General features: G+C 45.0%; 1 protein-coding gene across 10 annotated transcripts in view; it reads right to left on the bottom strand.

Moving 5' to 3' along the window:
- Window positions 1–24,221, bottom strand: part of LOC144172621 (medium-chain acyl-CoA ligase ACSF2, mitochondrial-like) — a 123,295-nt gene that overhangs the window by 93,293 nt on the left and 5,781 nt on the right. For 9 of the 10 annotated variants that reach the window (XM_077701273.1, XM_077701270.1, XM_077701268.1 and 6 more), the window contains 2 exons: window positions 15,336–15,516; window positions 5,493–5,621 (listed from right to left, as the gene is read on the bottom strand). In XM_077701273.1, coding sequence (XP_077557399.1) covers window positions 5,493–5,621; window positions 15,336–15,516 — 310 coding nt within the window. The remainder of the gene's footprint in view (window positions 1–5,492; window positions 5,622–15,335; window positions 15,517–24,221) is intronic. The other variant, XM_077701271.1, reaches the window with a different exon arrangement.

A 24,221-nucleotide genomic window follows, 5' to 3' on the forward strand; every position in this document is an offset into this window, starting at 1 on the left:
CGCTACCCGATTTATATTCAAGGTTGAACGAGAGGTGACTAGAGGAGGAGAGATGCGCAAGGGCCGAGCATGCGCCGCGAAAGCAGAAGTGAGAACGCGAGAGAACCGAAAGCGAAGTGCACGCAGCTGGTACGAGAGAGGAAGTGGCGGGAGTGTCGCACAGCTTTGGGAGAGAGGGAAGGAGGAGAGTTGCGCATGCGCAGTGTGAGTGCGGACAGCGACGCGGGACATGCCCAGACTATAAGATGCTCCGCATCTAAAAAGGCATGTGGGTCAACGCCAGAGCCGATTGCACGTATTTACTGCTACCACAGTACCACATCAACACGGCCGCATGATGTGGCACCTGAACGTTTTCTACAGGGTCCACTCCTGACGTGTTTTCTACACGTTCTACCAGAAGGCTCTACCTCCCCAACAACTTTTTCCAGGTGTGGCAAAGGGGCGAGCATTAACAACGGGTTTTCCAAGGTTGCCGCCATACCTAGGTGTTAAAAATGCCCCTTTGTTCACTTTGTCCTCACGAGTTCGACGAAAGTAAAAGCTATTAGGAGCAGTCATTCAGGTGGACGGGGACAATTCAGAAACGCCTCACTCCCGTTCTCTCGGGACACTCTGTGGCACGCTGTGAACAGTCAAGGATAAATTCCAGCCCTAAAAACTGAATTCCAAACCAACAAGGCACCGCTGGCTCCCGAGCGAAAGTCGAGGGGGTCACAAGCCTCCTCATTTTTCAGTCACCATTCAAAGCCCACTGGCTGAATTCTTACTATGCTTAAAATATTTTAACAGCGAAACTGTTCTTCGTCAAGGCTTTCATTGGAGGAAATGTGTGCGGTCACTTCAATGAGGAGAGTGCATAGCCTCCTCTTTACGTCAGGGAGAGGGAATTGGAGGAAAGCAAGCGCCATGCGCACGTGCACAACTTAGAAGTTTCCTTGAACGAGACCTTTATATGGGAAAAAAATTCCAAACATGGAAATCAGGAGGCAATGTTTATAGTTAGTATTGATTAGCAAAACCGAAACACTAATTATATTGACGAGAATAATATGATTCAGGGATATTTGTATTGTCGATTTAATTAAGAATTTATGGCTGCGCGATTTTCACAACACCAAACAATATAAGCCGTGGAAAAACAAAATCGATTGCCGTGCCCCCTCGTGGCACTGTTCCAAGTTCATTAGTAAAAAAAGTCGCAGTACATGACGCAAGAAGTGGAACACGGCAAAAGTGAATTGGCCGGAATGGGAGTCGATCTGCCGGCTTTGAGAAGTTATGTCAAATTTTTCTTTGGTCTTTAGGAACGCCAGGCTGATTCACTGGTAAATTAGTCGTTCGTAACGTTCATTCCGTGAAGCTGGGCTAATCATTGTTTTCAATGTCCGTATCCTTAGAGTGGAGTCATTTTTTGTGTGACTATGCTACGTCCCACCTCCAATATTGGTGCTGTTGCGCAACAGAGGCACTGTCGTTGCTACAAGACAGGCAAGCAGTGGTCGCTTAAAACTGCAATAAACGGAACGCTGACACTACAAAATAATTATGTCATGCAAAATTTACCTTATGTGTTCCGCACTCCCAAACCTAACTGAATCACGTGATTCTTCAGCAAGTCCGGTAAACACGATTTTTCGAGTGTTTTCAACAACGAAATAAAGAGCTAAAGCCTTTATTCGTCCAACAATATGACCGCTTCACAATAAAAAAACGTTTGTTACTACATAGCTTCCTGTAGTGAAAAAACGACAGGACACACGGAGGAGACCTACACAAGCAGTCAAAAACGCCATAGACTACTGCCACCCACTGGGCAAACCCAAACTGTCCTAAGGCAATTTCGATACTAGGGCTACGCTTTTAAACGCTCCTCATTGTTTTTAAAACAACATACAATTATTAACGGTTACAGGTTATGTGGAAGACAAGCGTTTTAGTCACGATGATACGTATTGGCTGGGGAAATTTTAAAAGCGGTAATTAACACGAGTTTCTGATGCGAAACGTACAAGGAGCAGAGCCTACATTAACATGCTGCCTAACCTTCCTCAGTTCTACGTGTACGGTTTGGGTGTGAAGATTGAAAGGGAGGTTCTTGCTGGCCTGGGAAGAGAGAAAAACACAGTGAAGAGTTCCGTGCAAAGGGAACCGTACAGTACTCAAAGATCAGAGACGAAAGAACGTAATTTAATTCACACTGACAAAAACGGGATTGAAAGGGCCATCCGGAAAAATAAATACAGCGATGCGACGCTTCGTGGAGAAAATACAATGCGACTCCTACCCCGTGTACTGACCATGAACGTGTCGCTGTTCCTGTTGAGTCCCACCACAATAAACTAGACAAGCCACCATCCAGAAAAAGTCCTTGGTACCCATTGTTAATGAAAGCCGTTCGCACATATCAGCAATACATACAAAAGACCAGCGTATAACGACAGACTACGTGTTCAAAACCAGGCGTGAGCATACTTGTCACAGACTTCTTTTAAAGCTTGTCACAAGTAAACTGCGAAGGACCACTGTGCATAGCTCAGATTTTCTCAATAATTAGGTTCAAGTATTTCGCTCATGTTCGGAACCATTATTCGCTACAGCATCGAGTTCCGTTGTTTTCCTTAAAGCGGTTTGGTAACAGTCTCGGCCTCTCGTTCAGAAATAGAGCCCTCAGTGTGTTCCAACTTGTAGCTTGAGTCTGCTTACACGTTCCCCTAGCAACGATCTTGTTTGCTGTTCAAGTAGCGGGCATTTAGGATTAGATCCAAAGTGGAGTTTTAGTTACAGAAGCTTTTCCTCTCTTTGATTGTGCAGCTTAAGGGCTCTGCGCAGCTTTGTGCGATCCTTGATCCCTATCTTGATGAGTCGCTGTCACGTTTGTCTTGCTCAGCTTTTACGAGACAGATATTCTGATTGAAAGGGTATCTGCTGCAGCTCGCGGGCGTTTTACACAGCATTTATTTGTTGCAGGAAGAACAAGCAAAAATATAACCTCAGGTTGAAGTAGCACGAGTGATGTGACGCAGACGAATGTTCACTTTGAATAAAAAAACCGACGAAAGTATTTTCATTTTTATTCTCGACCTCCTCTACGCTTCTCGTTTTCAGCAGCACCTAGGCGGAAAGACACTCTTCTCGACACGTAGTCGGCGTTATCTACCTTCTAAGCGATTGTAAGTGTATTAAGGACACACAAACTGGCAACCTCCACGGAGGTGTTGCAAAGCCACTCGCTGATCGGAAGGTTGGAAGCTACGGAACCTATTTGTATCACAACTGCCTGCCTTCATGGCAGTAAATTCATTCTTTCCCTTAGCTGTTGCTCTCTGGCACAGAAAACGTTCTGAACAAACCAACACCCTGGAGGATCTGCCAGCAGGACCTCTATCTGCTCAAACCTCAAGCAGGAAGTTTTGTGGCTATCATTCAAGTAATTTTCCCCCCGAAGGACGTGCTCACTACTTTTTGGGGAGGTAATATAGCCAGCTTTCCAAGAAACAGCATGAGTCGCTTTCCAGGCGGCATCTGTTCGAGCGACCGGATGAGGCTCATTTCAGGCGCATTCATTTGCTAAAACTTCCAAACGTGCCTATTCGTGGTCGCTATCCTCACAGTCGCGCGCCGTAGCAGTTGATGTCTCTTCAATAATTTTGCGTTAGCATGCTCGTACGTTATCAGTATTTTAGCTCCAGTTCCTTCTGGACTTCAAGAGCAATTTTTGCTTTTTCGTTTTTCTTGCGCCTGGCTTCACGTGCTTTCGCTAGCGCCCCATCTTTATTTCGCTTTCTCTGTCAATATAGTCCATCAGTGTATGTCCACTAAACCCTGAGGCATTCCCAGCAAGGTACAGCCTTTCCAGGTCTACCTCTGTCCGTCACACACCCTTACAAGACCAAGCTCTTTCGGATGTAATCAAGCTTTTCCTCTCATGAAGGCCAGACTGCCAAGATTTAAGGGAGGTTATTTCTGGTGTGTAACGAGGGGAAAGCAAAGTGTGGATAGGGCCATGCACGGTACTCAATGCTAAGAGAGAAAAGAAGGCATGTATATTTACACTGACACTAAAGGGGGCAAAATGGCACACGGGAAAATATTTACATTGACGCGAGCATACCTAAAGAAAATTACAAGGCGATATCCTCCCGCACTCCATGCAGCGCTCGATCTGTGTTCTTCCGTAAACATGACCAAGAGTCGCTCACAGTGCCGCAAAAACAAAAGATGTTCTAAGCAGTGTTCGTGGCGTAATGACAGTCGCTTGTGCACGACGTGGCTCAGGAGCAGACCCTGGTCACGCTAAGCATCGCGGGTTGACAGAGGAGATGCGTTGCTGTCATGCCATCGTAGTACCGAATCTTAAGCCCTAAAGTGGTTTCCAGTAGTGCCGTTGTGACCCGCATGCTGTGGCATGACCGGGCGCCCATGAAGTTCTAGCAGTGCGATGTGGCTAGAGCCTGCCGTGCTATGAAGGGCCTTCCACAAGGGATGGAACGTCATCATTCCACGGAGTGTTGGCACCGCGCACGACGGTGAGTCAAGGTGTGCTACCGAGGCCATGGCGTGTAGCGGGCTCCAGGCATCGCGCTATGATGGCGGGCCTTCCACACTGGCCAACTAAATGCCTCCGGCTTCCTCAATGGTCTCAACCTCCTCCAAGTTTCCCCCTCTTTGTGTCCCCGCTTGCGAAATCTCTCAGTAGCCATTATCGTCATTTACCACCTTATGGCTGATGGCCAATCAGCACAATGGGTTTTTAGAGAAAGTTCCATAAAAAAATACCTTAACCGTCACTTTGCATATAAGCAACACGAAGTGGTTGAAACCACACTGATGCGAAATTATCACAAATGGCGTGATTTAAAATGCCACAACTTTCCCCAAATAGGTTGCCTGAGCGCACCTTGTCCACGCATAACGTTGTGACCATTGCTCACTTTGACTGCAAGAGCTGCTGCAAGAGCACGAAATGCTCTAGTTGTAGAAGCGACTAGTCGATTTTTTATTTCTAATCGGAACTACCTAATAAAGGCGACTATTTCGGACAACGCATGTCTTAAGAGCGTCAATGACTCAAATGCGTTTGTTCTCCATGCTGCTTTCTTTGAAATGGGTAAACGCTGCCCATTATAACGTAACCACGCCAGGGTGACCACGATAATTGACAACGCTTATTTGGATGCTTGATACAGGAACAAAGTCCGCTTTGAAAATTGGTGTGGGATAGTGACAAGGAGACGGTAAAAAACAAGAAAATTCCTAAAGCAACAACGACGGCACTTGACACTGAAAGCATGCTAGTGATTTTATTACCATTGTTGGTATTATCAAAGTAGATTAGTTTAAAACAAATTTATGACGGCACGGGGACGTTTTTCTACACTGAACAGAGCACGTGATTTCGTTTTACTTATTCTAGCAGGTTTTAAGCGTTTCGAGGTCCAGTTTGCTTTACGTTAAAAAATGTGACGCATTCACTGCGGATGTTGACTTACTGATACGATCCCAACTTTAGACATAGCTCCTGCCATAAGAATCCAGTTGAAGGTGTTGGGAGACCAGATGGCTAGGGTGTCTCCCTTGCAGAAGCCAATTGATAGTAGACTGTGCGCCAACTTGTCGACCTACGTGCGCAAGAAAAAATGGTGAAGAGTATAAATCACGTAGATCATGTTCATTCTATAGCTGCTATTTTCGTGATGAAGAAAAAAGACAGGACCGGGGGTTGCGGCATTGGTAAACATAAATTGTCCTCTAGTGGCCAAAATGTTCCCCAGCCGTCTGCCATGGAGTAGCTGATATACCTGTATAGCTTGGAAAGCGTTACAACTCCAGTATAAAGAGTAAACACAAGTTTAAATGACGACCGCTAAAAAACAAATTTAAAACCTTAGGCTGTCGAAACCAATATGTAAGTGGAGCATAAAATCGATCTTTGTGTAGGCCTCATTTCACGGTTGAAATTTGTTAATAAATAAACGTTTAGAGTAACAGTAGCAACAAAAAGACGGGGCGTTTTACCAGTACGTAATCCAGTTCTCTTTTATGGTTTCATTTTTTCTAGTAGCCAATTTCTACCGTAGGGCACCGGACGAGAATGACAACTGAGACACCTTCAAGACACAGTAAACTGAAGTGAGAACATATAACTGGCATACTGGTGAATATGATGGGAACATCAACTTCCATGATACCATGTACCATGTGTCTAGGTATATAAGTCTAGTTAATGGTGGGGTAGAACAGGCCGGCTTATATTACCGCGAAAACATCTTTATGTGCCACTAACATAATATGACAGAGGACAGACTGAACACGGAATGACGCATTGCCCATTTTAAAACGTTTGAATTCTCATTGCTAAAGGATGTCCGCAAAAAATGAATACAGCTCCTTCCAATATTTTTAGTTAGAGAGGAAGCGTCAGAGCTTGCTGTCTCCTTTTTCAATACCATCCAAAGTTCTGTAACAGATTTCATAGCACCATGGCATCTCCGCCCTGTCTCATGCGACACATCATTCACACATGTAGATAAAAACCGAGCTCCCACATGTGCAATTCTGCAGCATTTCTTGTATTTGCAGCAGAAGTATGAGTGCTCTGAATTTTATACGGATGCCTCTAAGACTTCCACCTCTGTGTCCTGCGCGGCGCATGGGCCCGGCCTTAGTGTCACCAAAACTCTGAATAGTCATACTAGTATATTTACGGCAGAGGCTTACGGTGTACTTCTTGTTGTCAATCATATACTTCAAAGTCACATCCCACAATCCATTATATATACAGACTCCCTCAGTGTCGTGCGGGCGTTGTCGTCAACAAAGGCTTCGAAAAATCACGTTGTAAATCTAATAGTCAAGGGTATTATTTCGGTGTATGTACGCAAGTTTGAACTGGTTCTTTGCTGGGTCCCTGGCCACAGTGGTATAGCCGGGAACGAAGCAGCGGACCGAATGGCTGCTGCTGCTACACTCTCGAATACAGTAGACATAACCACATTACCCTACACCGACGTGAAACCACACATCAGACAACAACTTCGCAAAACATGGCAAACGCACTGGAGTGAACAAACAGACAACAAGTTACACGTAATAAAACCACACTTGGGACCATACACCACCGACACACGTAATAGATACACTGAAGTCGCCTTGGCTAGATTACGGATAGGGCACACTCATGCAACGCACTCACACCTTCTCACGGGGTCTCCAAGACCTCTGTGCAGCAGGTGCGGAGAGGCCCTATCCGTGATCCACATCCTCATACAATGTAAGGCACTCGACATTACACGACGAAAACACTTCCCACAACTACACACACGACATATTCCACCACACCCGTCATACTTCTTAGGAGATGAAGCCATGTTCTCTGTTCAGCGAACCTTAAGGTTCCTATCTGAAGTTCATTTCTTACAACTCATCTCTTATCACCCATAGCTTTACCCCCGGTCCTATACACCAGCCACCTTATTTAATTTTTAACCACTCTTGTTCTTCACCCTGGCCCTTTACACCAGCTGTGCTCATTGTTTTTAACTGATTTTATTTCGTGTTCTCTCCTATCAAATCACTTTGTGTTTGGCGCTCTTTGCCCATGTCGGCCTTGCGCCAATAAAATCAATCCATCATCATCATCATCATCCTTCCAATATTTTTGTTCCTGTTTCTGTCAACAGTCACCACCATCATCATCATGATCGACAACAACACCAGCCAACTTAGGTACACTGCAGGACGAAAGCCTTTTGCACTGACGTCCAACCGCTTCTGTCCTGCGGTGCTCGAGCTTTTTCTTTGTCCCATTGATTCTCTTACTTTGTCCCTATACCGAGTAATCGCCCTCGCCTTCTTTTTCACCCGTCTTCCTGTTCTCCACCACAGAGCACTGAACTGGTCCGGGCTGAACCAGAAGTCCGGGACAGGCGCGGTCAATGGGCCGGGCCCGTGCGCCAGAGGCGTTTTTTTGGCGGGGCCTGGCCGGGCTCAGGCTCGAAGCCGTGGGCACAGTGCGGGCTCGGGTTTGAATTCATAGGCCTGTGCGTAAATATTTTCGACGTGAAGTAAATCAAAGAGCGTTAAAAGGATTTTCTTGGGATTATTTCCACGTGCTTCTTGATTTTATAGTTGTTGGCAGTGCTTCGAAAACGTGTTTTGCTTTGTGTGGTGCTCAGTCTACTGTATTTGTAATCATGTATTATTTACTCCATCGAGATTTTAAATTATGCGGTATAACCTACCAAAGTTATGGTTACAAGTAATGCAGTACCAAACACGGGATTAATTCAGACAACCTGGAGCTCTGCACCTATGTCTATGTGTACGTGTGTTTTACATATCGCACCCATCGAAATGTGGCTGCCATGGGCAAGAATAGAACTGGCATGCTATAAATGCAGCGCGCTAAGCAGCCAATTCCGGTAAAATATTTTAATGCACCTACATACTTGCTTATTCAAACGTGGCACCAAAGCGTTGAGCATGCCAGCCCTTTGGCCGAGAGAACCGGGTGACATTGCCAAGGATCTGGTGATGAAATGTGATCGTGTCTTTGGCGTAAAAACACGAGGTAATATTACGCCGACATGACGTGAACTTAAGAAATTGGACACTGTACGTGCACTACGTAACCCTGAACTTTCGCATTTCGATCCATGACGTGCGATACAGACTACATGATCCGTTTGATTGCCCAATACGAAGATATTCGACAAAATATAAAAAATCAGGGAAGCTTGAACTCCCCCGCAAGAGTTGCATGGCGAATCTTTTTAAGGCGATCATTTCCGGTCACATAGCAAACTTTCAGCATCAGTGTTCATTTGAATAGTTGCGGTGCTAGTAATCGTCGTCATATGCGTCGCAGTGTTCGTTGTCTCCTTCGCGAATGTGGTTAATGTGAAATTATCTTCAGGATTCTAAACTTACAACAGCTCTTTGTCATTAAATCGAGGCAGTGGTGGCGGGATGTGCAGGTCGTCTCGGGAAGGATTGGCACACTCGTAGCCAGATCTCCAGTTGTGCATAATGGCTTCCAGAAATGCGGCGGCCCTTGTGACCTTCCCCAAGCAGGGTGTCTATTCATCTTTAGCATAAGAGCTGGAATTTGTTACACGCGCAGTAGCGCTGAACCACAGCGCTCAAGTCAATTTGTGTTGTTGTTTCTGTTTTTTTTTGCGACAGCCAATTCGCGAGCCAGGGACTCGGCGGTCACCTTAACGCTGCGCTCACAAGCAGACCGCATTTTCTCACTCCTCGACGTTTTTGCCATTTTTTATGTCACTGCGTGTGCCGGAAACACTCGGCGGTCACCGCAAGGCACGCGCTCACGAAACACACGGCCTTTTTTTTCCTGCAATGAGGAACTGGCAGCTTGTAAAAAGCACTGCTGTTAATAAACAAATTACCTTCAGCCTCTATGCTCGGGCCTGGTCACGCACACGCGGTGCTCTCTAGGATGAAAATAAATTACCGGGCCGGGGCCGGGCCCGGCCTTCAGACGACGCGGCCGAGCCAGGCCGTGGCAAGACGAACTTTTGAAGTAACACCGAAAGTTGGGCGAGTTGTTAAATCATCTTGAAGGAAACACACACAGCGCGCAAAAAAAACAGGACGAAAAAGGGGGCATGTACAACACAAGCGCTGACTGTCAACTAGTTTTTATTAGAAACCCAAAGGATATATACACACAGGCGTGCACATGCGCAGAAGAGCCACATACGATTAAAGCGACGCATCACACCGTATTACGCTAAAAGATTCAATAACAAGCGCACACTCCAACTTAAAAGAGGCACGTGCCGAGTAACTGACAGTTCACGCAAGCATATTGCCAACTATCTTTGCTTCCTTTTCGCGGCGCGTGATAGAAGTTATTTATTCTTTTAGCGTATTGCGGGGGTGATGTGTCGCTTTAATCGTATGTGGTTCTTCTGCGTATGTGCACACTTGTGTGTATATGTTCTTTGGGTTTCTAATAAAAACTAGTTAAGAGTCAGCGCTTGTGTTGTACATCCCTCCGTTCTTCGTCCTGTTTTTTGCGCACTGTGTGCGCTTCTTTCAAGACTAACTTTTGTCCGCCCGGGCCGGGCCCGGGCCGGGGCTGGGTATTACGAGCCCTACCCGCGCTCGGGCGTCAAAAAGCGGGCTCGGACCGGGCCCGGGCCCTAAAATCAAGCCCGTGCAAGCCTCTGGTCAAACAGCTATCGGTACATCTACCTACGTGGCCAGCTGAAGCCCATTTTTTTCCCCTATTTCAACTATGATATCATCGACTTGAGTTTCCTCCCTTATTCAGGCAGGTAGTTTAGTGTGCGTAAGAGCTGCTGTTTAATTATTCATACCGAGGCCCGTTGAGCCTACTTAATTTTTTTTTTGTAGTTGTTTTGTAACACGTCACGTTTCTCCTCTATCCTTCAACACTGGCAGGACGCATTGGTTCTATGTTGTTTATTCGGATGGCGGTTGCATATTTCTCAATATTTCAGAGTTCTTGACATGTGCACCCTAGCCCATACTTGGCAGTAATGAAATTACAGTAATAAAATGACAAAAATATATTGCAGAAATATAATAACAGTTTGCTGTAATGAGTGATGTAATGAATTACTTTTGAGTAGCAGTAATTTAGCAATGAAATAAATTATTCAGGCCAGTTGAAAAGAAAAACTGATTACTTTCACAATTACCTTTGACTACGATACTGTATGTGCGCTTGTGTTACGGCATAATACCAACAAAGGTTGACCAATTAGAATTCCAATGCCCAGATTGTGTCTGGGCATTAGATGAAAAATGTTCACTACATTCGACACAACCCTGGCCTCATCCGCGATGGCGGAGCGTACTTTTGCTCTGTTTAGTTGCATCGCTATACATTGGTATATTAAATTCTGTCGTACAAACGGGGACACCTTTCCTGTGCCCACTTTGTATCGGAGCTACTCCTGAGACGTAATAAAGATATCTAATATAGCTATGTCTAGTGCTGTAAATAAACTGTGCATAGGGTGGTGTATAAACAAATATGTTTGAGATTGTAGTGTATATGTATGGTTCTGGAGTGTCGTTTTGAAGTTGCCGTTTAGCATGTCTACACCATCACTGTTCTCCTCGCTTAGAAGAGCGAGTCTGTTTGAAGGGTTACATTAAACTCCCGCATCCTCTCTGACTGACCTAATGCTGAGTTTCTGATTTCCCATGAGCTCGCTTCTTGCTCTGGAGAGATTCATCCTAACTTTGCAAACAACCATTCTTTGATCCCTGCAGTGAAACTTGCCTAACACCTCTACGTCCTGCACCGTACCTGGGTTGCCGCTTAAAAGGAAGTCAATTTTATCTTCTGTTCCACCGTTCAGACTTTTCCTTCCCATGTCCTGTATTTTTGTTTGCAGAAGAATGTGCTCATTATCCTCAGACAATTCCTCTCCGCAAACGCCATCAGTGTAACTCCACCACTGTTGCGACTGATATTCTAATAGCTTCCACTGGCCTTTCTCCTCTTTGTTCCTAACCTACGTTTGCTTAAAGACTCCTGTCACAATTCTGAGCGACTGAGTCATCATCCTCGTAGACATTTTGCAATTCTTCGTATTCGTAGCTTACTATCGCTTGCTTAGCTTCATCAGAATGCCTGTTACTGTATAACGACAGCACTACTCTATTATATAATAATGAAATTGCGAGCGTTGACATGATAATCTATAGTTCATATTCGATGCTATGTGGCTGCGTTCAGCCATTGCCTTTTGTTGCTCATTTCCACTGTCAGCCTGATCACCAGACAAATAACAAAATTTCGACAGCTTCAATCGAGTCATATTTTCAAGTAGAGTTAAGGTTGCGGAAACAAAATTTTCAAAACAATAATTTCACTAAACTTGTTTTCTAAATAAGTTGTTAGCGCCTGTACACAATATTCTAAGGAGCATACAACTTAGTTGTTTTATTTGTGTTCACAATTTTGAGAAGATATAACACGCTGAAATGACCATCCATCTACAAATCGGCGACATTGCTAACTTTAAGGTAAACCTTTCCGATAAAATAAAGGCGTCATGTCATTTAGAAATCTACCACTTTTCCGAAGCAGCTGCATTATAAACGCGCACTAGAAATATTGTATATTTAATACGCGTAAAAGCAGGCTCGGGTATTTGATGTCTTCCAAGTTCCGAAGTCTCCTTAGGTTTTCGTGGGAGGAACGCCACAGCCGAGAGGGTGGGCAGTGGAGCCGGACAAAGGCGAGAGAGATAACTTGACGTGAACGCGTACTCCTGCAATGCAATGATGGGGGGGGGTGGTTGTCGATGATCCAGAATTGTGAGGAGATACTTCGGTAAAAGCAATAGCTCCACCCGGCCGAGGTACCCCTGGCGGTCGTCAATGCGTTGACGTGTGTTTTTATTGTTCATTTGTTATTTTGGGGGAAATGATGTGCGCGGGCTTTTCAGGTCGAAGCGAGGAGCGGAGATGCAGACGGTGACTGGCGAGGTTTTATCATCGACATTTGGGGCGAGACCAGGGATGATGCCGGGAAGTTGTAGCGAAAATAGGCGACTTTTGCTTAGTGGTGTACGTAAATGAAATTGTGCTGGCTAGAATCGAGCGCAAAATCTCGTCTGCATCGTCGCCTGAACTGCCTTGAATATCTGGAACGTGTCCAACAGTCCCCTATTGGATATCACGGTACACAAACAAAAAAAACGCGATTGGCGCAGCTTCAGCAAGACCTTCACGAAGGGGCATCTGGAACACGCAGCAACCGCGGGACGGCAACAACGAATGAGGCAGCAGGCTCCGGGAGAACGTGGTCGAAGTGAGCTAACTTTCACTCGCGAATGAGAAGGCAAGGAATCATTGAATACTGCTTCTGATTTTTGGAGCGGACTCAGAAAGTTCTCAGACGACGGAGGAAGAAAACGCTGACAGGAACGAATGAATAGAAGACCGGAAGATAAAAATAGAAAAAGACTAGCCCCGTTTCGAGAGCAGCAAAAAATAGGAAGAGTTTTTTAAGTAGACAAGCACCGATACCCAACGAACTTGCAAAGAGTGATTGCGGGGATTTTTATGGACGTTCGATGGGAAGAAACCAAGATTGAGCTTTAGATAGTGGACGAGAATGTGGGAGGACGCTGGCGACATTGGATGAGTAGGTTGACTGATTGTTGGTGCTTGGAGGGATGCTGTGGGAACTAATATAAGTACTCCATATCGTTGCACTTGTCCTAACTCTGGGGACAAGTGTTTATGAAAGTGGAAATTTGGCATGCCTCGTTACTTCTGCTACTGGGGTTGCCGGCAACAAATGGGTTAGTGTGCGACGCAGCTTTTCTCATTGCGCTCCATGCTCACCATGTCGAAGACGCAGTGCTTGCCCGATTTTGAAATGCTCAACAGGAGTGCACCCAGTGTGAGCGCGAGCGCATTATTGGTAGATGTAGGGACGGGCTACGCAGATATGACAGCAGGAGTACCTGAAGCAAAAGGCTGCTGGCAATCGACAGAACCAATCTAGAGTGGGCGAAGATGCAGCTAGAGATAATTAAATTACGTTCTTAGGGGGGTGGGCATTGGATTTCGGACAACATACATTCTATTGTCGTTGGCTGCTATTCGTGGTTGAGAAACGTCCAACCGCAATGCAAAATACAAAACAATGGTGATATGGTGGTTTGATCTAATATAAATATTGTTTAACTCACTCAAGGTGTCAGCGAGGAGGCTAGGACAATAACGATCATGCCTTGTTGAATTGATACAGTTCATGCCCTGACTGCAAGCGTTAGGGTGATGCCACAATAGTCACATATTTGGGCTCGTGCAGGCTCATGAGCTGCCACAACTATAGGGAGAAGGTCACTGCTAAACGTGTAACACATCCACCCTCGAAGGAAAGAGATCGTGCCTTCGGGCACACACGCACGTTCCGTCCATATGGGCTCGTGAGCGTACCTTCGGGAACGCGATGCTACATCCGTGCAGTGCCCTCAGGCATAGCTCAAAGGCCGTACTTGCGTACGCAACGTACAGGCTGAACAAACAAGGCTATCATTTAACATTCCTTCGTAGGGTGACTGACAATCTGACCAGGGGGTGGAGTGCTTGATGGCAATTGGAGACCGCGATCTGCGGGTTAAACAGATGGACAAGGTGAACGCAAGGGGAAAGCGCCTTCTTACGGAGAACCCACTAAACATGGCAGCACCCGTAATTGAGCAAGAGTGTGAGCGAGAATAACGGAATTTAGCTGACGCCGGACTAAGCTTTCCAACAGAGCAGCTGAGAAAAAAATTGTGAGAGCCTCATTGCAGGATGAGCAGGGCAATAGGCTGCTGCAATGAAACGGCGTTGTTCTCTTGCTTTGTGTAGCCTGTTTTCTTTGTTTGGTTATTTGCTGTGTTGTGCATATATGTCCCCCTTGTTTTCTGCGAACCAGTTCTTTTGTGAGTTTTCAATACCATTGTAACTCCGTGCCATTTCCTTTCATCTTGCATGCGGTTTACTTTTTCAAATATTCTCGCCGTGCATGCATCTAACCTTACCAAAAACTGTCAAGGAAACTGAGGGGAGTGTTATAAAAAAGCACAAAAGGGTGAAAGGTGAAGGTGTCAACCCTTCGTAAGTTTTTTCTGGCAGGAACGCCACAGTCGAGACCGTAGGGAGTAGCGGCCGAAGAACAGCGCTGGAGATAACTTCCCGGGGTTGCGTTGCCTGGCTGATGGAAGTTCCATTATCACTAATTCTTAGAAAATATAAGGGGTGGAGGAAATAGCTCCGCGCGCCTGAGGCGCAAATGAAGCTCGTGGCTGCTTTGACATGTTTGTTTATTGTTCGTTCGCTTTGAAAGAAAAGGGAGCTGCGGGTTTTTCCGGTTTAAGCAGGGAGTTGAGAGGCAGACGTCGAGCAGTTAGATCTGCTCGGGGTATGGCGGTGACACCCGGAAAGTTGCGGGAAGTTCTCGCGTGAAATACGCCACTTTTGCCCTGCATTCCACGCAAGCGACGTTGCGTGGGTTAGAATCAACGACGCACAAACTCGTCTGCATGGGCGCTGAAACAGCGATCCATTTTTTCAACGTCTCCCAGAGTCACTCGCGCATTGTCCGAACAAAATACGCGACTTAATTTCTTGTCCCGCAGAATGTGTTTATCGTCTGTAGCAATACTTTAAAATATAATACAACAAAAGGGAGGTTATGCTGACGTAGTTGTGTAATTATTACTGTCGCTATCGATTAAACTTGGCGGCCGCACTAAAGCTGAGATGCACGCCAAAACGTTCTGCTCAAGCTCATACCCGTACCCAAACGGGATTGCCTACTACCTCACCTGCTCTTTGAATTGTGCAAACGTGCACTCCTTCTCTTCTTGCACGAATGTCCAGCCCACGCGGTCACTCCACTTGTGTGCGGCAGAATCGATGTGGCCTCCAACCGTTACGGGGGAGAGTGGCGTGGAACACCCCTGATTCCAGTAGCTGGAGCTGATCTTTTTTTCTGCCGAAGAGGAGCTGGAAACGAAGGCAAGTCGGTACATGATGTCGGTGCACGCTTATTGGCGTGTACCGACATCATTAGGTAACTGGTTTTATATTCGCGTGGAAGAGTTAACTGCCTCTTTTGCACCAGTGTGAAAGGTAAGGTAATGTAAGTGTAAGGAAAGGGTAAGTGAAGGTAAGACTACGAACACGGCTTCTTATTTATTTGTTGTGGAAACAAGTGCAAATTAAAGCAATAATTCCTAAACGAAAATTACCAAACTTTTTTCTTGGAAATAAATGCACTCAATTAGTAAGAAGGTTTAATTGGAAAATAACTCGGCTAAAATACCGCCAATTTCAATCAACACAAAGTAACCCAAGAGAAATACTGTCTTTGAATTCATAAAACCGGTTCATATAAAACCTACAGTATTCCCATCTAGTAAGAATAAATAATGCTGTTTGGAACTCGGATACGCCCTGTGAAAAAAAAAATAACAGCATTCAATGGTGGGTTGTGTTCCCCCGGCAGCGGTATCGCATTTTTCAACGTTTAACTAATTTTTATTTTCTAGTACGGTGAAGATGGCGCTGATGTTGAAAAGTTTCAATCGTTTAGTACTCTCTTCACTAAAAAAATGTTGTAATGCAGGAACGCCAGCGCTTCCATGCCCGGAAGGGCCTCGTTACAGCAGCTTTTCATGAATTCAAGGTTCTCTGCGACATTTTGCACGTGCATAGCACAGCTTCACATAAAGATCAAGCTTCTCCACGTAAAGGCAAATTCGATAAAGCTTCTGAATGTTTAAATAATCAGAGATGTAAGAAAATAAATAATGCTAGAGGAGCAAGAATAAATCCTAGAAGTATGGCATACCTTTGTGCCCTGAAGATTTCACCGCAAAGAGGGTCTAGACTGAAGAGCAAGTTCTCGGTGTTCACCCGGATTATAAGTACCAATCTACAAAATCGCTATTGATTGCTACAACCGCTACAATTTATGCGAACAGTCACTGGTCGCACTGCAAGCGAAGCGGAGCTGCCCATAATGAGGATTAATTCCAGCACCACGTTGCCAAGCACGCCATTTCAACACAGGGATTTCACGACAGGCTGGCTTCCATTGTAGCCGGATGCTATCGGCAAGTCGTTAACTATAACGTCTCTCGTTGTTCTACACCACTTCGGATCCACGCTGTAGAACAAAATGTCCTCTGCCTGCATGAATACTCGAAGTGAACCTCCAGCGAGCATGAAAGCTCGAAATTCCTAGTAGTTATTTTACGTCATCATGGTGCAACTGCATTCACCGCACCATCTTTTTCTTCTATAACAAAATATATTTCAACTTTCCGGCCCACAAGGTTTCTGTGGAAGAAAATATCGCATACTGAAACTTTCCCCGGCCCCACTAATGAATCTGAGGTTGCTAGTACCATAATGAACTAAAAAAAGGGCAAAAGTGAGGACATCGCTCGTATAAAAAGGGAACCGGTTGCCTTTGTCTTTGATATGCTACGGCCATCGTTAACTCACATATATACCCTCGTCTTAGGCACAGGAGTCTTGCCTAAAGCGAATGACAAATGCTAAGGTAGTTGCTATTCAAAATAACGGGGACAGAAATTTTATAAATAACTACAGGCTCATATCTGTGTTGCCCCTATTTTCGAACCCCCTTAAGAAAATTATTTTTGTTAGGGTATCTGAATTTTTTTACTCACACACCATAATCAATGCCTCTCAGTATGGTTTCAGGCCAGGTGTCTCTGGTGAGAACGCTTTGTTAAACCAAAAAGAGTTTCTACTAGGTAACATGGAAGAAAAGCGAACTGAGGGACGATTTGTAGATTTTAAAAAAGCATTTTACATCATTATTCATGATGCTCTGCGGCTGAAATTAACTTATTATTGTATTACGGTAATTACTCCCGATTTAATTAAAACCTACTTAACGCATCGACGTCAGTGTGTACAAAGGGAACTTTCGTCACCCTACAAAAATAAATGCGGAGTACCACAGAGCCGCATGTAAAGTCCTCTGCTATTTAATGCATATTAAATTATATCATAAATATAGATCATTCGGCAGAATATATTACCCATGGTGCCGACCACCAAAACTTTTAGGAGCAGTGATTGCAATGAACTGAGACAGAAAGTGAACGAAATATTAGGCGAACTACACAAATTATCCCTCCAAAATTCTGTACTCATATACAGCACAAAAACCAAGGCCGTTCTGGTTAGTTTAAAAAAATGCTCAATCTCAGGAAAATTTCACTTAATTAAACAATGCTGACATTGAGCTGCCCCGAAATGCTAGGATTTTAGGAGTAGTTTTTCATGAATATATGAAGCGTTTTTTTCAAACTCAGCCACATCTAGATACTAAACCAAACACGGATCAAGCTGCACTCAGAAGAACAACTAGGCAACTTCCCCTGAAAAAGGGGGGTGCCCAGAAAATAGTTGAGATAACGTCCTGAAAACGGTTACACCGATTGTAGTTCCTATAAAATATGAGCCATGTTTTGCTGTTTCACGGATCAAAATGAGCCAAGTGCATTTTCCCAATTGGAGTTTGCGTTTGGCTTGAGTCTTCAGACTGTTTCATTTGTGTTTTCGGAAGCTTTTTTTTGTTTTCGGAGCTGGCTCGTTTTTGATTCAGACGGTAATTAGGAGCTCGGCGAAAACTCTGGCCCCAGTTGTCAACGAAGAATTGAATGGAAGAAGTGAACGAAATGAAACTGAGTAAAACAATTATTTCGTTTCGTCTCACCCATCCCGACGAAATATCTCTGGATATACTCATTTTTTACTACCATATTTATCATTTTAGTACTTAAATAAATAGCCGCCTCTTAAACGCCCTCGCAAATCGTCCCCTCCCCCTCTCAGAGTACGAACCACTTCATACAAGTGAATAATTATGTATGATCAGCGTTCTTCTGAAGCGTGTGGCAATCATTATGGCAAAGCAATGGAGAGCGTGCTCGCTTCGTTAATGCCTAGAAATGTGCCCAGGATAATTACCTTAGGGATGAACTCGAAAAGACTAGCTAATGGTGCCAAAAAGACTCACCTGGTCTTCATGTATAGTTTTACTGTTCTTGACGCTATGTTGCATAATTTTAATGCCTTTCCCTCTAAAACTAAATCGCACATTGCTTGAAAATCAAATAAATAACAGCTTCATAAGAGCGCATCATCAACTTGCGTTGCGATTCGATATGAGCCAAATCCGAACGTATCACACCAATATTGTTCAAATTTTCGTCGTACTTTTTATTTACTTGTGGCCATAAACGTCCCCTAGCTGACATGTAAACTATATCGCATAATAGTTTCGACAGCACTGCATTTAGGTCCGGTAACAAACTTCCGTTTGTTTCTCAAAGTCCCGTAAGGGGGATCTGCCTCATTTCGAAAAAAAAAACCGCCTCAAATAGAATGGGACTCTGGAACGGAATGTGTGTGCAGAAAGCTAAGTCTCTGGGTATGCTTACAAGGTGCCATTCACTTCTATCAACTCCCCATCAACTTCTCCTTTTTCATACACTTCCCGCTTCACACTTACGTTATTGACAACTGATGTGGGCATCCGGAACTGAATCCTCTAACAACAAGATATGCCCACTAAAAAAAACCGCTTTTCAGGCTGTCGGCAACCTGCGTAAAAATTCTCATAAATCACATTTAATCGCTAAAATTCAACTATTAATGTTTTACTCTGTTTATAAATATCGGCTTTTATTGTCCTTATAATCCGAAATCCGCCCAAACAGTACCATAATGAAGAGCCTAGCTCACCTGCAGCCAAACGTTTCAGCTAGCTTTAACCGTCACAGCGACCTCTGGAACATCCCTACACCGAGAACAAATTACGGCTTTGACATGGTGAAATTTGCCGTTCCGCATGTGCTAAATAAATATAAGCTTACACTAGAGCAATTGCACTCAATTTCTGCAGGCGCTGTCTTTACTTTATCGAGTTGTGGGCAGCAACCTATTCGTCCTTCAGCCCTACACAACCAAGGACCAAGAAAAACCTGTTTCTGTCCCACACATATAATATCATCTTGTCTGTCTTGCATATTTTTTGGTAAAATGAGTGTATTGCGATAGAAAAATTCTTTTACAAATTATGTCTCCTGCCGTAACAAAGTTGTGCTTTAAATCTGTTGTTGTATGTGAAAATATATGCATTTGCTATAAATCTTAAAACCTTTATCTGGCAAGAAGTTATGGCGTTGCTGGCCCGGGCCTTTGCTTCTATTTTCTTAGAGGGTGGGGCTTACTCTAGCTGCATCCGCGCAGCCTTCTCCCCGTTTCCCACCTCACATTACGTTGTTGCCGTTATAATTGTAATTCCTTTGTATGCGCGTGCACTCCTTTGTGGTCAAAGAAAGAAAACTTTGAAGTTAAAAAACCTGGATATGTAAATAGCTGTTTAAAGACTAACCCAACCTAGTTTAAACAGGCGTAAACTACACCTTGCAGCGTCTTAAACGAATAACCAAGACAACAGCTGCTGCTATAGATATTACGGCATGATAAACTTGCTGTTCGTATTACAGCGCAGAACAGTCTCACGAGAGGACAGAAAGCTTTTGAAAGAAAAATTTGCAAACGTTTACAATTGGTTCATCGCTATCATTAAAGTTGTGTGTTCGTTTTAGCTCCACTCGTGGTACATTGGCCGACGGGTAGAAATTTACTGCAGGATGTCACGAAATATGGTAATCGGCTCCTGCCAGGTGAAATCAGCTTTTACCAAGTTTAATTTGAAACCTACTCAAGTACGGCTGTTCCGAGTCATCCACGAGGCCATGATTGGAAAAGATTACCCATGAACCTGGCTTTGCCAAAACGACGCTGTCATGTTTCAGACTCAAAACAAATTTAGATCCATGACCAAAAAACGGTTCGAAGAGGTCGCCAGACGTGAGGAAGTTGTGATTGAGGCAGCTTAATAAGCTTTCTGTCATTTATCTTTGGTCGTTTGCGTTAATATTTTGTCGGAAAACGGACTGTAAAGTAACACTAACCACAAAGCGCTTTCTCACATAACATTAACGCCTGACACCGCGTTGTCATTAGCTGCCACTGCAAATGGGTGGACAATAAATCCTTTAGTGCCGCCACGGGGGAAGTAATTGTTATGAGAGCTATAACCACAACACTTCACTCTGGCGTTGCATCGCGACAGAAAATGAAAACGTGCAATCAACCTGTGGTACCTTCCAGCCTCTTTATTGCTGCTTGAACATTTAGGCGTCTTCCTTATCACTAGTTGAAAGCGTACAATTTCAGGCACACACTGAAAGGAAGCTGTAAGAACGCTTTGTCGGCAGCAGTTCAATGGGGCCATAGACAACAAGTGGCTATCTACGACAGGTTGACCACTGCAACTTTTACGACACAATTGTTACCATCTTTAGAGCTGGCATTCCCTACTTCGAAAATAGAATTCCTTCGCTGTTCTGGCAGGTTGGCAGTGGTACACCGAGGAAAAAACTTTGCTTGGTTACACTTCCCTTCGCGTCTTTAAAACGGCCAACGACGACGGAAAAAGCGCCCGCTTTGATGCGTCTTGTCCACACCTGCACGTGTACTACAGCACACATTCAAACATTGCTAACAAACATTCTGGCTGATGATTACAACACTCACGAATACTGAATTTCACCGAGGCTGTTTAGCTGTCGAAGCTAAGCGAAATATATTCAGGCAAAGAACTTCAGAGCGGCACTATTGCATGATCACAGATCACGTTTACTTGACGCACATTACTCCTTCTTTAAGATACGCGTCCTGGTTTTATGGGCAGTTTCCTTTTCGTAATATACCAACAAGCACAATTTTGTATTACACCCCATTCAAACACGCTTATGATGGGTGTCATGGACCTGGAGAAAATGACAGTGTGTGTGTATTTATACAACGGTGGCAAACCCGAACCGAACCGAACCGAACCGAAAACTGGATTCGGACCGGTATTGTTTCCGGAACTGAGCCCGATCCGACCGAACTGTTATTTGTTCAGCCCGCTCAACCGCAACCGGAACTGAACCAAAAACACTAAATAACGATCAACGGTTCGCGACGAACCGGTTCCACCGCCCGTGGTTGATAACGTGTTGTCAGTGTCATTCGAGACTTGTCTTTTTACGCATTCCTCGCATTTTTCGCCCAGTTTTACCTTTAATTTTTATAAAAACAATTTAAATGCTATCTTCCTGGTCACCACATTAGGAAAACCGTGTGACCCGCCGCGGTGGCTCAGTGGCTAAGGCGTTGTGCTGCTGAGCACGAGGTCGCGGGTTCGATTCCCGGCCGCGGCGGCCGCTTTTCTGATGGAGGCGAAAAGCAAAAACGCCCGTGTGTACGAGATTTCGGCGCACGTTAAAGATCCCCAGGTGGTCAAAATTAATCCGGAGCCCTCCACTACGGCGCGCCTCATCGCCTGCGTTGCGTCGGCGCGTTAAACCCCACAATCAATCAAGGAAAACCGTGTGCACTAATATTGCAACCGCATGTCGCTGCTGGTAGCGGAAGCATGGTGCAAGGCTTGGAAAGTGAAATGTCACTCTAGGTGCAGCTTGCAGGATGGTTGAAGCACCGACACTGTACTTCCGTCGGTAAGAATGTGCAAGGGTGATCAGGTCGCGATACTGATGTAGTGCGCACTGGCCAGACTCAAACCGTAAATGCGCCTACATGCATAGGCTTAAAAGTTGTGGTTGGTTGGAACATAATCGCTAACAATGTTAACACAGGATGAAAGGAAGGCACACTTCCGCTGACTACAACAACGGTTGGTGTTTTTATTGCTTAGGGCATCAGCTCTGCAAAAGTCAGGGGAACACCATGATACAAGAAGAAAAAAAAAACTGGGATAGGGGGCCGCGGAAATAAGTTTCTGAAACGCACAGCAGGAAATGTCATTGGCCTGGCCATATGAATACACCAAATATTATACAGCAAAATTTTTTTTTAGTCTAAAAGACTTATTTACTTGTTCTCGGCGGAAAGAATACAATAAAAAACCAACCATGTACCGGAAAACTAATACTTTCGTAGAAGGACGCATGCCGACGGACTATACGAATGACTCGACGATGCCTAAACTATAATATAACTGCGTATATCGCAAACGATTATGTTCAGTGCTTTGTTGTAGAGAACTTAGTTATTTCTTCTCTACCGGACAGCGCCCAGGCTACCATGACGGCACGAATGAAATGTTAATATGTCGTCCGGCAAAGGCCCGGGTGAAACAGATTCAGTGAATCTTGCACTCCCACGCAAGCTGTTACGTAAGCATTGCAGGACGCACAGCTACGTTTCAGTGTGATTCTTTATTAGCATAGCTGACGTGCAAGTAATCGTTCATCGAAGAGCTCGTAATCATCTTTGGGTCGAGTGGTGGACAGGTACGGCAACGGTCTAATTACTGTCGCATGTTGGCGGCGATGGGAGCAGTCCTAGTTGTTTTTACCCTACCGGCCGAACCGTTCCCCCTGACTGACTAGCCAGAGTCACTGTAATTATTAATAATGATTCTGGCTAGTCAGTGAGCGGAAGCGGTTTGGCCGGTTGGGTAAAAGTCAAGACATACTGCTCCCATCCAGTTCGGCAATCCTCCCTTGTGTCGTTTCGCAACTGCCGACGAACCAGTCTGTCTTGATTTTACCCAACCGGACAAACCGCTTCCGCTCACTGACTAGCCAGAGTCATTATTTATAATTACAGTGACTCTGGCTTGTTAGTGAGCGGAAGCGGTTCGGCCGGTTGGGTAAAATCACCTGCGACTGCTCCCATCGCCGCCATTTTGCGACACTAATTACACGTTTGCCCGCGCAAATTCATCCTCTGCATTGTAGACTTCCACCAGCTCTTCGTCATCGATTCGAGGCAGCTCTGGCGGGATCTGCATGTCGTCCCGGGAAAGAGTGGCACACTCATGCCATGTCTCCAATTATCTATAATGGCTTCTAGATAATGCGGCAGCCGCGGATACCGCTCCTAAGAAGGTACCTTTACAACTTTAACATTAGCGGTTGAGTTTTTTTTTTTATTTCATGTGCGGTAACGCTTCACGACAGTGCTGGAGTTATTTCTGTGGTTTTTAAAGCCACTAGGCAAGCCGGGTACTCGGAAGCCGCCGCGAGGCACGCTCGCCAATTTTTTCGCTGGGGGGGGGGGGGGGGGGGTAATTGCCCGTTTCTCTTTTTCTTTTTTCGCCTAAGCCACTCCGCATGCCCAGGACTCTTCACGGTCGGGACGAAGCACCCGCGTTCACGGGCGCGCCCATTTCGCAGTAATTTTTTTCCTTCTGCGGCGAACTTGCGGTTTAAAATACTGCTCCACTGTTAAAACTTACTCTGGTGACCCGAGCCCGGTCCGCGGGTAGCGGCTGGCCTGGGCTTTCACGCGACTTGAGCTTTCCCGTTCACACGTTTAGTGCACCTGTTCTCACCGCGTTTCACCACGTGTTCTCTCCATACCCTAAACACCAAGAGGCTTCTTGGTACCGTACTGTGAGGACTATCAATGCTGGCTTCCAGCGTGAAAGACTTGAGTGTTTCACTGTGCGGAAAACACACCAAATAGAAGACACTTGTCAATGAATAGAAAAACTTCGACTGTCAATAGGAGATTCGAGAGATTGTAAGCTTTCGAATCTGGAGGTGTGCCCAGAGTTCCCAATAGATGTGGTTGTAATATGT

The sequence above is a fragment of the Haemaphysalis longicornis genome, unplaced genomic scaffold, assembly GCF_048455015.1.
Source record: "Haemaphysalis longicornis isolate Haplotype H1 unplaced genomic scaffold, Haemaphysalis longicornis Haplotype H1 scaffold_249, whole genome shotgun sequence".
Classification (NCBI taxonomy): domain Eukaryota; kingdom Metazoa; phylum Arthropoda; class Arachnida; order Ixodida; family Ixodidae; genus Haemaphysalis; species Haemaphysalis longicornis.